This window comes from Lynx canadensis, chromosome B3 (assembly GCF_007474595.2).
Source record: "Lynx canadensis isolate LIC74 chromosome B3, mLynCan4.pri.v2, whole genome shotgun sequence".
NCBI classification, from domain to species: Eukaryota; Metazoa; Chordata; class Mammalia; order Carnivora; family Felidae; genus Lynx; species Lynx canadensis.
The window spans coordinates 27,525,840-27,540,531 of record NC_044308.2 but is presented as its reverse complement, the minus strand read 5'-3'; the positions used below and the strand labels follow the sequence as shown (position 1 = coordinate 27,540,531).

The 14,692-nt window shown below is 39.4% G+C and overlaps 1 protein-coding gene across 5 annotated transcripts in view; it reads left to right on the top strand.

The window, feature by feature from the left end:
* The window catches only part of HERC2 (HECT and RLD domain containing E3 ubiquitin protein ligase 2), a 289,146-nt gene that overhangs the window by 53,678 nt on the left and 220,776 nt on the right, over positions 1–14,692 (top strand). For all 5 annotated transcript variants that reach the window (XR_003969350.1, XM_030317589.1, XM_030317587.1 and 2 more), the window contains one exon: positions 12,476–12,695. Coding sequence is in view for 4 of the 5 variants with exons in the window: in XM_030317589.1 (XP_030173449.1) it covers positions 12,476–12,695 (220 nt within the window). In the remaining variant the exon portion in view is untranslated. The remainder of the gene's footprint in view (positions 1–12,475; positions 12,696–14,692) is intronic.

The window sequence follows — 14,692 nt, the reverse complement described above, 5'->3', positions numbered from 1 at the left end:
TTATATGGTCTTATGTTGGGTGCATAAATATTTGTAAATGTTATATCCTCCTGTTGGATTGACTTTTTTAAAAAATGTTTATTTATTTATTTTGGTGGGGGAGGTCAGAGAGGGAGGAAAGAGAATCTGTGCTGAAGGTGTGGAGCCCAGCATGGGGCTCAGTCCCACCAACTGTGAGATCATGACCTGAGCTGAAATCAAGAGTCAGGTGCTCAACTGACTGAGCCACCCAGGTGCCCCTGCATTGGCTTTTTTAAATCATTATGTAATGCTTTTCTTTGGTTCTTATACAGTCTTTATTTTAAAGTCTGTTTTGTCTGATATAAGTGTACTATGCCCACTCTGCTTTGGTTGTCATTTGCACAGAATATCTTTTTTAATCTCTTCACTTTCTCTTTGTGTCCTTATGTCTGAAGGTGAATCTCTTGTAGGCAGCATATAGATAGATCTTGTTCTTTTATCCATTCAGCCACTCCATATCTTTTGATTGGAGAACTTTCTGTACTTACATGTAAACTGATTATTGGTAAGTATGTGCTTACTGCCATTTTGTTAATTGTTTTCTGGCTGATTTGTAGTTCCTCTGTTCTTTTGTTTTCTTTGTGGTTTGATGGCTTTCTTTATTGTTATGCTTAGATTTCTTTCTCATTATCTTTTGTGTACCTGCTGTAGGTTTTTGTATTATGGTTAGCATGAGGTTTGCATATTTATAAGTCTATTTTAAGTTGGTAACAGCATAAGTTTGAAAACATTCTAAAGCTCAAACTTTTTACTCTCACCCCCATGCTTTATATTTTTATGTCATAATTTATATCTTTTTGTACTGTGTATCTCTTAATTATTGTAGTATATAATGTATTTTTACTAATTTTGTCTTTTAACCTTTATACCGTGTTTATAAGTGATTAATCTTCTACCTTTACTATATATTTCTCTTTCCTGTGAGAGTTGTACTTTTATATATTTTCTTGTTACTAATTGGTTACCTTTCTTTTCAGCTTAAGGAAGTCCCTTTAACGTTTTTTGTAAGGGGTTAGTAGTGCTGAATTCCTTTAGCTTTTGCTTGTCTAGAAAATTATCTCTTTTTCAGTTCTGTATAACTTTGTTGGGTACAGTATTCTTGGTTGGAAGTTATTTTCTTTCAGCACTTTGAATATATCATGCCAGTCTTTTCTGGCCTGCAAAATTTCTGCTGGAATATCTTCTGAGTGTTCCTTCTATGCAACAAGTGGTTTTTTTCTTGCTGCTTTTAAGATTCTTTTTGTTTTTAATTTAGGCATTTTAATTTAGTTACAATGTGATTTTAGTGTGGGTTTCTTTGAGTTGTCTTATTTGGAACTCTCTGGGCTTCCTGGATCTTGATGTCTTTTCCTTTGTTTGATTAGGGAAATATTCGGATGTTATTTTTTCAAAGAAGTTTTCTGTCCCCTTCTCTTTCTCTTTCTTCTGGGACTCCTATATTGTCAATGTTAGTTTACTGGATGTTGTCCCAGAGGCCAACAGAGAAATTTAGTAGGAATGTGGCTGTTGGCTCCCAGGATCTGAAGCTGCCAGGCTGATGAAGGTAGTGGCCTCATGGCTAATAATCATTAGAGACAACATACACAGGATACTCCTGCTCTTGCCAACACTGGAAGCTTTACTGGTGTAGGGAATTTGCAGAAGGGAACTTAATTTACTGCTCAGCTTAAGGCAGTGTTATGTTTAGTTGGGAAATCAGAATCCTTTGAATTATTTTCATTCATGCAGTTGTCTTCTAGGTACTTAAAAAAAAGCTCCTTAATTGTGGAAAATTCAGACATACATAATATAATAGAGCAGTATAATGGAAATACCACTTACCTATCACACATTTTACTACAGTTAGTCTTTGAACAATGTGAGGATTGGAGCACTAATCCCCATCCAGTCAGAAATCTTCATATAGCTTTGATTTCCCCAAAACTTCACTATTAATAGTCTATTGTGGACTGGAACTGGAAACATAAGCAGTCAATTAACGTGTATTTTTTTATATGTATCATATACTGTATTTTTATGGTAAAGTAAGGTAGGGAAAAGAGAACTTTATGAAAATCATAAGAAAAAGAAAAAAAACATTTATAGGACTGTAGTGTATTGATGCAGTAAGTTTACATGGTCTGTTTTCAAGATGAATTGTCAATAATATTTCGATATTGTCTTATATGATATGCACTGGATATACATATTATAAATGCTGGATAGTAAAAATGAAAAGATACGGTGAAAAAGAAATTCCTATTTATTTACAGGTATAATGATTCATGAATCCATAACAAAGAAGCAGCAATGTGATTGCTTTATGGTAGCCTAGTGTAATTGATACAATTGCTTCATGGTAGCCTCACCTATACGCTAATGAATGGATTGTTATAAGATTTTTATAGCATACTGTATTACAGTCATATTTGTAATGCAATATTGGAAACATTGTTAAAAGTTTTTAGAAAACCACTTACCTGTGATGATAGGCTGATATACATTTTCTCCAATTATGAGAGTGAGAGACAGAGGGGTGCATACTGTACAGTAATGTAATTCTTTGAAAGGAAAGTTATAAAACAGCAAGGAAACTAACACATTATTAATTTTATATTAAATATCACTTTATGCCTCTATAAGGGTAGGCTATCTACTTCCATATAAGTCTTGCACACGACGTTCTAAATGTTGAATATTTATGATGATGTTGATGATGATGATGACAACATAAAAATGTCTTCTACAGTTCTTGCTGTACAGTTATTAGATTTTCACACAACGGCACTCACATATACATCAGATAACTTTATTAACTTTATGGCATGATTATTCATTAATTGGAGGTGAATTATCATAAAGGTATTCATTATTGTCCTAATGTTGTGTAGGCTGAGGAGGAGGAAGAAGAGGAGGGGTTGGTCTGTCTGCCTCAGGGGTGGTGGAGGCAGAAGAATTGGAGGAGGTAGAAGGGGAGGCAGGAGAGGCAGGCACATTCAATGTAACTTTATGGGAATACATTGTAATTTCAGACTTTTTTGCCTTTTCATTTCTCTGAAAATGTTTCTATGTGTACCAACCGTTCTACTGTTTGCTTTAGTTTCATTGCCCATATCATAAAAGGGTCCACATTGTAAAAGAAGTCAAAACTGTTTTTGAATAATTGGAACACTTCTGCGAAGTTGGCTTTTTTTTCTGGCATTGCTTCTACATCTTCTTCATTGTCTTGCTTGCACTGATTGGGAATCACTTATCTTCATTACATTATCTTCTGTTAATTCCTCTGGTGTGGTGTCTGTTACCTCTTGAATTTCTCCAGGATCCATATCTTGAAACCCTTTACTCCTCACCCTTTTGCCTTATCCATAGCCTCTTTCTTGATTTCTTTGATTGTCTGTCATAAATCCCATGAAGTCATGCACAAAATCTGGACACAGTTTTCTCCAACAGGAGATTTGTTTCAGGCTTGATGGTGTTTATAGCTTTTTCTATAACAGCAATGGCATCTTCAGTGGTGTAATCCTTCCAGACTTTCATGATGTCCTATCAGGATTCTCTTCCACAGTGTTAGTGATCCCTTCCACAGAGTACTGTGTGTAATGAGCCTTAAAGGTCCTTATGACTCCCTGATCTAGAGGCTGAATTAGAGACATTGTGTTTGGAGGCAAGAACACCACTTTGATGACACCTTCAGTGTTAAACTCAAGGGGTTCTACATGGCCAGGGGCATTGTTCAATATCAAAAGAACTTTAGAGGGGAACAGGAAGGTGGTGGCGTAGGAGGATGTTGGGCTCACCTCGTCCTGCTGATCACTTAGAATCCACCCACATCTGCCTAAATAGCCAAGAAAACCACCGGAAGACTAGCAGAACGGACTCTGCAGAGCCAAGCATAGACAAGAGGCCCACGGAAGAGGGTAGGAAGGACAGAGAGGTGGTGGGAGCCGGGCAGTGGAGGGGCAGCCTGCCAGGCAAGGCAGAGCCCCCGAAGTCTGGCTTGCAAAAGCGGAGGGGCCAGACTCTCTGAGTTCTGGCAACCAGCGGGATTTAACATCTGGAATGTTAAAAGTCAACAGCTTTGCTCTCTGAGAGCTGGGAGGGTGAGAGGACGCCGGGAGGGAGGGTTGTTGAGCCCTGGAAGGACAGAGCTCCGTGGGGGAAAAAAGGCACTGGCACACGCCATTTCTCTCTCCCATCCCCCAGCCAAAATTCCAATGGGAACCCATTCCTGTCGCTGAACTTGCTGGCACTGCGCAAATGCCCAAAGCTGTGCTTCTGTGGATCCATCCCTCCAGTGGGCCTGCCTCCCTCCCAGTGCTGCAGGGCTCTTCCCTCAGGGGACCACCAAGGACAAAGCTAGCTAAGCCTGCCCCTCCCGCCTCTGTGCACCTTGCGGATCCACCCTGGCTAATATGCCCTTGGCCAGATCCCATCGAAGCAGCACCACAACCCTGGCAGTGTGCAAGCAGCCCAGACAGGGGCCACACCACTCCACAGTGAGTCCTGCCCCTGGGAGAATGGAAGATAAGGTACATACCAGTCTGACTGTGGCCCCAGCGGTGGGCTGGGGGCAGACATCAGGTCTGACTGCGACCCTGCCCACCAACACACGCTTCTCCAGACAGCACAGGGGAAGTGCCCTGCAGTTTGGAGCTACCACTGGGACTACCCAAAATGATGAAATGGAATTCTCCTCAAAGGAAACTCCAGGAAGTAGTGACAGCTAACGAATTGATCAAACTGATTTAAGCAATATAACTGAACAAGAATTTAGAATAATGGTCATAAAATTACTCGCTGGGCTTGAAAAAAGCATAGAGGACAGCAGAGAATCTATTGCTACAGAGATCAAGGGACTAAGAAATAGTCATGAAGAACTAAAAAATGTTATAAATGAGGTGCAAAATAAAATGGAGGTGACCACAGCTCAGATTGAAGAGGCAGAGGAGAGAATAGGTGAATTAGAAGATAAAATTATGGAAAAAGAGGAAGCTGAGAAAAAGAGAGATAAAAAAAATCCAGGAGTATGAGGGCAGAATTAGAGAACCAAGTGATGCAGTCAAATAGAACAATATCTGTATCATAGGAATTCTAGAAGAAGAAGAGACAGAGAAGGGGGCTGAAGGTGTACTTGAGCAAATTGTAGCTGAGAACTTCCCTGATCTGGGGAAGGAAAAAGGCATTGAAATCCAAGAGGCACAGAGAACTCCCTTCAGATGTGACTTGAATCGATCTTCTACACAACATATCATAGTGAAACTGGCAAAATACAAGGATAAAGAGAGAATTCTGAAAGCAGGTAGGGATAAACAGGCCCTAAGACAAAGGTAGACAGATAAGGGTAGTAGCAGACCTATCCACTGAAACTTGGCAGGCCAGAAAGGAATGGCAGGAAGTCTTCAATGTGAAGAACAGAAAAAAATATGCAGCCAGGAATCCTTTATCCAGCAAGTCTGTCATTCAGAATAGAAGGACAGAGAAAAGTTTTCCCAAACAAACAAAAACTGAAGGAATTCATCACCACTAAACCAGCCCTACAAGAGATCCTAAGGGGGATTCTGTGAGTGAAATGTTGCAAAGACCACAAAGTACCAGAGACATCACTGCAAGCATGAAACCCACACACATCACAATGACTCTAAACCCGTATCTTTCAATAACAACACTGAATGTAAATGGACTAAATGCTCCAACCAAAAGACATAGGGTATCAGAATGGATAATGAAACAAGACCCATCTATTCTCTGTCTACAAGAGACTCATTTTCGACCTGAGGACACCTTCAGATTGAAAGTGAGGGGATGGAGAACTATCTATCATGCTACTGGAAGTCAAAAGAAAGCTGGAGTAGCCATACTTGTATCAGACAAACTAGACTTTAAATTAAAGGCTGTAACAAGAGATGAAGAAGGGCATTATATAATAATTACAGGGTCTATCCATCAGGAAGAGCTAACGATTATAAATGTCTATGCGCCGAATACGGGAGCCCCCAAATATATAAAACAGTTAATCACAAACATAAGCAACCTTATTGATAAAAATGTGGTAACTGCAGGGGACTTTAATACCCCACTTACAGGAATGGAGAGATCATGTAGACACAGGATCAATAAAGAAACAAGGGCCCTGAATGATACATTGGATCAGATGGACTTGACAGATATATTTAGAACTCTGCATCCCAAAGCAACAGAATATACTTTCTTCTCGAGCGCGCATGGAACATTCTCCAAGATAGATCACATACTGACTGGGTCACAAAACAGCCCTTCATAAGTATAAAAGAAGTGAGATCATACCATGCACACTTTCAGACCACAGTGCTATGAAAGTTGAAATCAACCACAGGAAAAAGCCTGGAAAACCTCCAAAAGCGTGGAGGTTAAAGAACACCCGACTAAAGAATGAATGGGTCAACCAGGCACTTAGAGAAGAAATTTAAAAATATATGGAAATAAATCAAAATGAAAATACAACAGTCCAAACGCTTTGGGATGCAGCAAAGGCAGTCCTGAGAGGAAGATACATGGCAATCCAGGCCTATCTCAAGAAACAAGAAAAATCCCAAATACAAAATCTAACAGCACACCTAAAGGAAATAGAAGCAGAACAGCAAAGACACCCCAAACCCAGCAGAAGAAGAGAAATAATAAAGATCAGAGCAGAAATAAACAATATAGAATCTAAAAAAAAAACTGTAGAGCAGATCAATGAAACCAAGAGTTGGTTTTTTGAAAAAATAAACAAAATTGATAAACCTCTAGCCAGGCTTCTCACAAAGAAAAGGGAGAGGACCCAAATAGATAAAGTCATGAATGCAAATGGAATTAGTACAACCAATCCCTCAGAAATACAAGCAATTATCAGGGAGTACTATGAAAAATTATATGCCAACAAACTGGACAACCTGGAAGAAACAGACATATTCCTAAGCACCCACACACTTCCAAAACCCAAACAGGAAGAAATAGAAAACTTGAACAGACCCATAACCAGCGAAAAAATTGAATCAGTTATCAGAAACCTCCCAACAAATAAGAGCCCAGGACCAGATGGCTTCCCAGGGGAATTCTACCAAACATTTACAGCAGAGGTAATACCTATCCTTCTCAAGCTGTTCCAAAAAATAGAAAGGGAAGGAAAACTTCCAGACTCATTCTGTGAAGCCAGCATTACTTTGATTCCCAAACCAGACAGAGACCCAGCAAAAAAAGAGAACTACAGGCCAACATCCCTGATGAATATGGACGCAAAAATTCTCAATCAGATACTAGCAAATCGAATTCAACAGCATATAAAAAGAATTATACACCATGATCAAGTGGGATTCATTCCTGGGCTGCAGGGCTGGTTCAACACTCACAAATCAATCAACGTGATACATCACATTAACAAAAGAAAAGATAAGAACCATATGATCCTGTCAATCGATGCAGAAAAAGCATTTGACAAAATTCAGCATCCTTTCTTAATAAAAACCCTCGAGAAAGTCGGGATAGAAGGAACATACTTAAACATCATAAAAGCCATTTATGAAAAGCCCACAGCTAATATCATCCTCAATGGGGAAAAACTGACAGCTTTCCCCCTGAGACCAGGAACACGACAGGGATGTCCACTCTCACCGCTGCTGTTTCACATAGTGTTGGAAGTGCTAGCATCAGCAATCAGACAACAAAAGGAAATCAAAGGCATCAAAATTGGCAAAGATGAAGTCAAGCTTTCACTTTTTGCAGATGACATGATATTATACATGGAAAACCCGACAGACTCCACCAAAAGTCTCCTAGAACTGATACATGAATTCAGCAAAGTCACAGGATGCAAAATTAATGTACAGAAATCAGCTGCATTCTTAGACACTAATAATGAAGCAACAGAAAGCCAAAGAAACTGACCCCATTCACAATTGCGCCAAGAATCATAAAATACCCAGGAATAAACCTAACCAAAGATGTAAAAGATCTGTGTGCTGAAAACTATAGAAAGCCTTATGAAGGAAATCGAAGAAGATACAAGGAAATGGAAAAACATTCCGTGCTCACGGATTGGAAGAATAAATATTGCTAAAATGTCAATACTACCCAAAGCTATCTACACATTCAATGCAATCCCAATCAAAATTGCACCAGCATTCTTCTTGAAGCTAGAACAAGCAATCCTAAAATTTGTATGGAACCACAAAAGACCCCGAATAGCCAAAGTAATATTGAAGAAGGCGACGACCAAAGTGGGAGGGCATCACAATCCCAAACTTTAGCCTCTACTACAAAGCTGCAGTCATCAAGACAGCATGGTGTTGGCACAAAAATGGACACACAGACCAATGGAATAGAATAGAGACGCCAGAATTGGATCCACAAAAGTATGGCCAACTCATCTTTGACAAAGCAGGGAAGAACATCCAATCAAAAAAAGACAGTCTCGGGGCGCCTGGGTGGCGCAGTCGGTTAAGCGTCCGACTTCAGCCAGGTCACGATCTCGCGGTCCGGGAGTTCGAGCCCCGCGTCAGGCTCTGGGCTGATGGCTCGGAGCCTGGAGCCTGTTTCCGATTCTGTGTCTCCCTCTCTCTCTGCCCCTCCCCCGTTCATGCTCTGTCTCTCTCTGTCCCAAAAATAAATAAACGTTGAAAAAAAATACATATGTAAAAGATCATGTATAATAATTAAAAAAAAAAAAAAGTCTCTTTAACAAATGGTGCTGGGAGAACTGGACAGCAACATGCCGAAGAATGAAACCAGACCACTTTCTTACACCATTCTCAAAAATAAACTCAAAATAGATGAAGGACCTGAATGTGAGACAGGAAACCATCAAAACCCTAGAGGAGAAAGCAGGAAAATACCTCTCTGACCTCAGCCACGGCAATTTCTTACTTGACACATCTCCAAAGGCAAGGGAATTAAAAGCAAATATGAACTATTGGGACCTCATGAAGATAAAAAGCTTCTGCACTGCAAAGGAAACAATCGACAAAACTAAAAGGCAACCGACGGAATGGGAAAAGATATTTGCAAAGGACATATTGGACAAAGGGCTAGTATCCAAAATCTGTAAAGAACTCACTAAACTCCACACCCAAAAAACAAATAATCCAGTGAAGAAATGGGCAGAAAACATGAAGAGACACTTTTCTGAAGAAGACATCCAGATGGCCAACAGGCACATGAAAAGATGCTCAATGTCACTCCTCATCAGGGAAATGCAAATCAAAACCACACTCAGATACCGCCTCACGCCAGTCAGAGTAGCTAAAAGGAACAAATCAGGAGACTATAGATGCTGGCGAGGATGTGGAGAAACGGGAACCCTCTTGCACTGTTGGTGGGAATGCAAACTGGTGCAGCCGCTCTGGAAAATAGTGTGGAGGTTCCTCAAAAAATTAAAAATAGATCTACCCTATGACCCCGCAATAGCACTGCTAGGAATTTACCCACGGGATACAGGAGTGCTGATGCGTAGGGGCCCTTGTATCCCAATGTTTATAGCAGCACTTTCAATAATAGCCAAATTATGGAAAGAGCCTAAATGTCCATCAACTGATGAATGGATAAAGAATTTGTGGTTTATATACACAATGGAATACCACTTGGCAATGAGAAAGAATGAAATCTGGCCTTTTGTAGCAACATGGATGGAACTGGAGAGTGTTATGCTAAGTGAAAAAAGTCATACAGGAAGACAGATACCGTATGTTTTCACTCTTTTGTGGATCCTGAGAAACTTAACAGAAGACTATGGGGGAAGGGAAGGAAAAAAAACAGAGAGGGAAGGAGGCAAACCATAAGACTCTTAAAAACTGAGAATAAACTGAGGGTTGATGGGGGTGGGAGGGAGGGGAAAGTGGTATGGGCATTGAGGAGGGCACCTGTTGGGATGAGCACTGGGTGTTGTATGGAAAGCAGGTTGACAATAAATTTCATATATTAAAAAAAAAAGAACTTCAAAGGGTAGTCCCTGTTTGATAAGGTACTTCCTGACATCAGGGACAAAGCATTGATGGAACCCATCCAGAAAAAGGGTTCTTGTCCAGCCCTTCTTGTTGGACAGCCAGAAGACTGGCAGCTGGTGTTTATATTTGCGTTTCAAGACTTGGGTATTAGCAGTTTTATAGATAAGGGCAGTCCTGATCATAAGCCTGACTGTATTTGTCTATCCCTGCCTGCCTTAAATCCTGGTGCTCAGTTCTCTTCCTTAGTAATAAATGCTGTTTGTGGTATTTTCTTTTTTTCCAGAATAGAGCACTTGCATCTGCACTAAAAACGTGTTCAGGCAGATTTTTTTTCTCTTCAGTGACAGTCTGAATGGCATCTGGAAACTTGTATGCTTCCTCTTGGTTAGCAGAAGCTGCTTCTCCTGTTATCTTGACGTTTTTTAAGCTAAACTTCTTTCTAAAATTCCCAAACTGTCATTTACTGGCATTAAATTCTCCAGATGTTGATCTTTACCTTCTTTTTGCTTTAAGTTGTCATATAATGACTTTGCTGTTTCTCAAATCACTTTAATGTCTCTATAGGTATGCCTTTGTATAGCAATCCTGCACCCATATAAAAGCTGCCTTTTTAGTACCAGATAAAAGGTATTTCGCATAAAGTGCAATGTTTTTGTGTTTGCTAGTAGTGTAGCTGCTGTGTCAGCTTTATGAATTTCCTTTTCTTTTTTTCACATTGGTTTTTATACTTGATTCATTTATCTTGAAATGGCAGGCAACCACAGCTGCAGACCTCAACCTATGGTCCATATCAAACAGTTCAACCTTTTCTAGGAATGTCATGACTTTTCTCTGCTTCTTGGGAGCACTTCCAGCATCATAAGTGGCACTATTTATGGGTCCCATGGTGTTATTCAAGGTTTACGGTATTGCACTAAACACAATGAAAGTATGCAAGAGAACTACTAGAGATCACTTTTTACTGCAGTATGCAATTTAGTAGAGAGATGAACTGCTCATGTGGAGATGATTAGCATCTTTTTGGCATTTTAAGTGGATATTCGGAACACTTGAGCTCACTGCAGTAGCAACAGGAGGTGGTTATGAAATTATTACAGTAGACATTACAGTAAGTCTGTACTGTTGTTAATTTTATGCTGTTATGATTTAATACTGAATCTTTAGATTTGTTTACATTTCTTTCGACTGTGAATGGCACCATGTAGGGACTGTATCTTTGTGTGTAAGTGTTGATAAATTTTAACTTTATCATAGATTTGTGTATATTTTATAGGAATAAATGATAAAATAAACTAGTAGCTACATACATTTTATGCATTCATGACAAACCTAACATTAATTTTTTCATATTTGAAATTTGAATATTAATTGAGATTTTTCCTATTTGTGATTTGTCTGTAAGTTTTAAAAAAAATTGTTGCAATCTCCATAAAATTTTCCAATATATTTATTGAAAAAAATGTGGGTATAAGTGGACCCGTGTAGTTTAAAACTGTGTTCTGTAAGGGTCAACTGTAATTACTTTATTTTTCCCTGAAATATTCCAATAAATATATTACCTTTCATGAGTCATATATGCTATGCAGTTTTCTTCCTTCCTTTCTTTTCCTTTCCTTTCCTTTCCTTTCCTTTCCTTTCTTTTCCTTTCCTTTCCTTTCCTTTCTTTTCTTTTCTTTTCTTTTTTTCTTTGAGAGAGTGAGAGCATGAGTGGAGGAGGGAAGAAGAAGAGGGAGAGAGAGAATCTTAAGCAGGCTTCATGCCCAGTGCAGAGCCTCGTGCAGGGCTCAAGCTCATGATGGTGATATCATGACCTGAGCCGAAATGATGAGTTAGACACTGGGGCACCTGGGTGGGTCAGTCGGTTAAGCATCCTAGGTCATGATTTCACAGTTCGTGGGTTCAAGCCCCATGTGGGGCTCTGTGCTGACAGCTCAGAGCCTAGTGCCTGCTTCGGATTCTGTGTCTCCCTCTCTCTCTGCTCCTCCCCCATTCATGCTCTCTTTCTGTCTCTCAAAAATAAATAAAAGTTAAAAAAAAATAAGAGTCAGATGGTTAACTGGCTGAGCCACCCAGGTGCCCCTATGCTGGGCAATTTTATTGAAACATGTATATTTTGAATTTGGTTATACAGCATGAATATAATGGATAGATTTTTTCTCTGTAGGAAATATGCTGCTAAGTACTGACTTTATAATTTTATGTTAAAAACTTTTATATAGCGTTTCAGAGAGGCAGCATACCATGGTGGCTAGGAATGGTCTGTCTCATATGCTGTAATCCTTTGGGTCACCTTGCACAAATTCTCTGTGCCTCAGTTTCCTCCTCCTTAAAATACATGTACAATACTACCTCTTGATGGTGACTGAGAGGTACTTAATAGGTGTAAGGTGCTTAAAACCATTTTGGCACATACTAAGTATTCAAGTGTTATATATTATTGTTACCATTCACTTTATCATGTTTATAACAAACTGTGAGCAAGATATTGAGAGGCTGGGTATTTTCTTCTTGTTTTCTAGATGTGAATGAATTGAAGGAATGTCTTTCTGTGTTGGTTAAAGAGCAGCAAGCTCTGGCCATCCAGTCAGCCACTACCACCCTTTCAGCCCTGAGACTTAAGCAGAGGCTGGTCATCTTGGAACGATATTTCATTGCCTTGAATAGAACTGTTTTCCAAGAGAATGTCAAAGTTAAGTGGAAAAGCAGCAGTATTTCTTTGCCTCCTGTGGACAAAAAAAGGTAATATAATGAAGAAGGAATCCTGATACCAGCTAAATATAAAATGCAGGCTGTTTGGTTGAGGAAGTTTAAGTACAAGTTTCAATATAGTCCCTTCCATTCTTGCTTTCCCTTTTTGTATGTTTCATATAATCTGGAGAATGGCTTTGCTAATTTGCTGAGAGTAACAGACTATGCTTCTTAATCTGTGCCATTATTTAATTTATTTATTTAAAAAATTTTTTTTAATGTTTGTTTTGAGAGAGAGAGAGACAGAGCATGAGCGGGGGAGGAGCAGAGAGAGAGGGAGACGCAAAATTTGAAGCAGGCTCCAGGCTCTGGGCTGTCAGCACAGAGGCCAATGAGTGGCTTGAACTTGTGAACTGTGAGATCATGACCTGAACCAAAGTTGGGCATTTAATCGGCTGAGCCACCCAGGAGCCCCTGTGCCATTATTTTAAAATGCTTTTCTGTCAGTAACTGTGGAAGCCAGTGAAGGCGTAGATAAGCATATCTAGATTTTTGAAAATGGGGCCTGAACATTATATTGTTTTTGTTTTGTTTTATTTTGCTTTTGGATAGGGAATACTCAGATCCTAATATTTAGTGCCTAGCTAGTTTAGATGCTTCAGTTTTTTCTTCCTAATGTGATTTTCTTATTCTTTAACTCTTCAAAATTTTTTTTAATGTTTATTTATTTTTGAGAGAGGGAGAGAGAGAGAGAGAGAGTGAGCACAAGCAGGGAGGGGCAGAGAGAGGGGGAGACCCAGAATCCGAAGCAGGCTCCAGGCTCTGAGCTGTCACCACAGAACCCGACGCAGGGCTCCATCTTGTGAAACACGAGATCATGACCTGAGCCAAAGTCGGTTGCTTAACTGACTGAACCACCCAGGTGCCCCATCTTATTCTTTTATTATAAGAGATGTTTCAGATATATGATTTTTAATATACTGGTGTACATCAGCAGATTGTTCTCAGATGTAACTAGAATGCTTAAGGCTTGTGTAGAGTTTTCTTTTCCCAAAATGTAGCTTTCTACCACACTTTTGTTCTCAGAAGCATCGACTAAAAGATTTCCAGATTTAACTCATATTTTATGTAGTAAAAAGAATTGGTTTTATTTGATTGTAATACTGATTTTTATTCCCTAGAGAGCACATGGAATGTACAGGGGCAGAGAAAAGCAGGGGGGAAACCTTATTTTGCTACCGGGAGACAAGAATTGCTAAATGTATCATGTTTCATGTATTTTTCCTTTTAAATCTAGTTGAAACCACATTACATGTCCTATATTTGATAGTAGTTTTAAGATAAATTAAACCAAGTGACAGAGGAGGATTCCTGCCCATGTGATGATAACCAGCAGCACAGTTCTTTCTTTCTTGGCTGGAGAGTGAGTGGTCTTTGTAGTGATCATTGATCAGGGAGGGGTTCTGCATATGGGGATGATAGATTCTAAGCCTTTTAAGTGTTCCTGTGTGTTTGTTGAATGAAAATGAATTCTCTAAGATGCAGAAGTGTCTTAGACCCCAACTGATTTTTCTTTGTGCTTTTTCCTTTGTGGTGACATAAGAGTTGGTGGGTTAATTGAAATCTGTCTTTCACTGAAGCAAGCAAATTCCTAAAATTAAAAAAAAATACATATTTTGAGATAATTATGGGTTCACATGGAGTTGTAAGAAATAGTACAGATTCCTTATACCCTTCATCTACTTCCCCCCAGTGGTAGCCACTTGCAAAACTGCAGTATACTATCACAATGAGGATATTGACTTTGATACAGTTTACTTCTCTTACTCATATTTCCTCAGTTTTACATGTTTTCAACTCAGTTTTTTACATGTTCTCAGTGCATGCATGTGTCCATTGTGTTTTCCATACAATTTTATCACAGGTTTGGATTTCTCTCACTATTGCCACAGTTAGAGTACAGGACAAGGAGCCTTTTTATAGCCACATTCACCTCCTTTTCCCTCCCCTTTGCCTTATCCTCTTTCAGCCACTAATGTGTTCTTCAT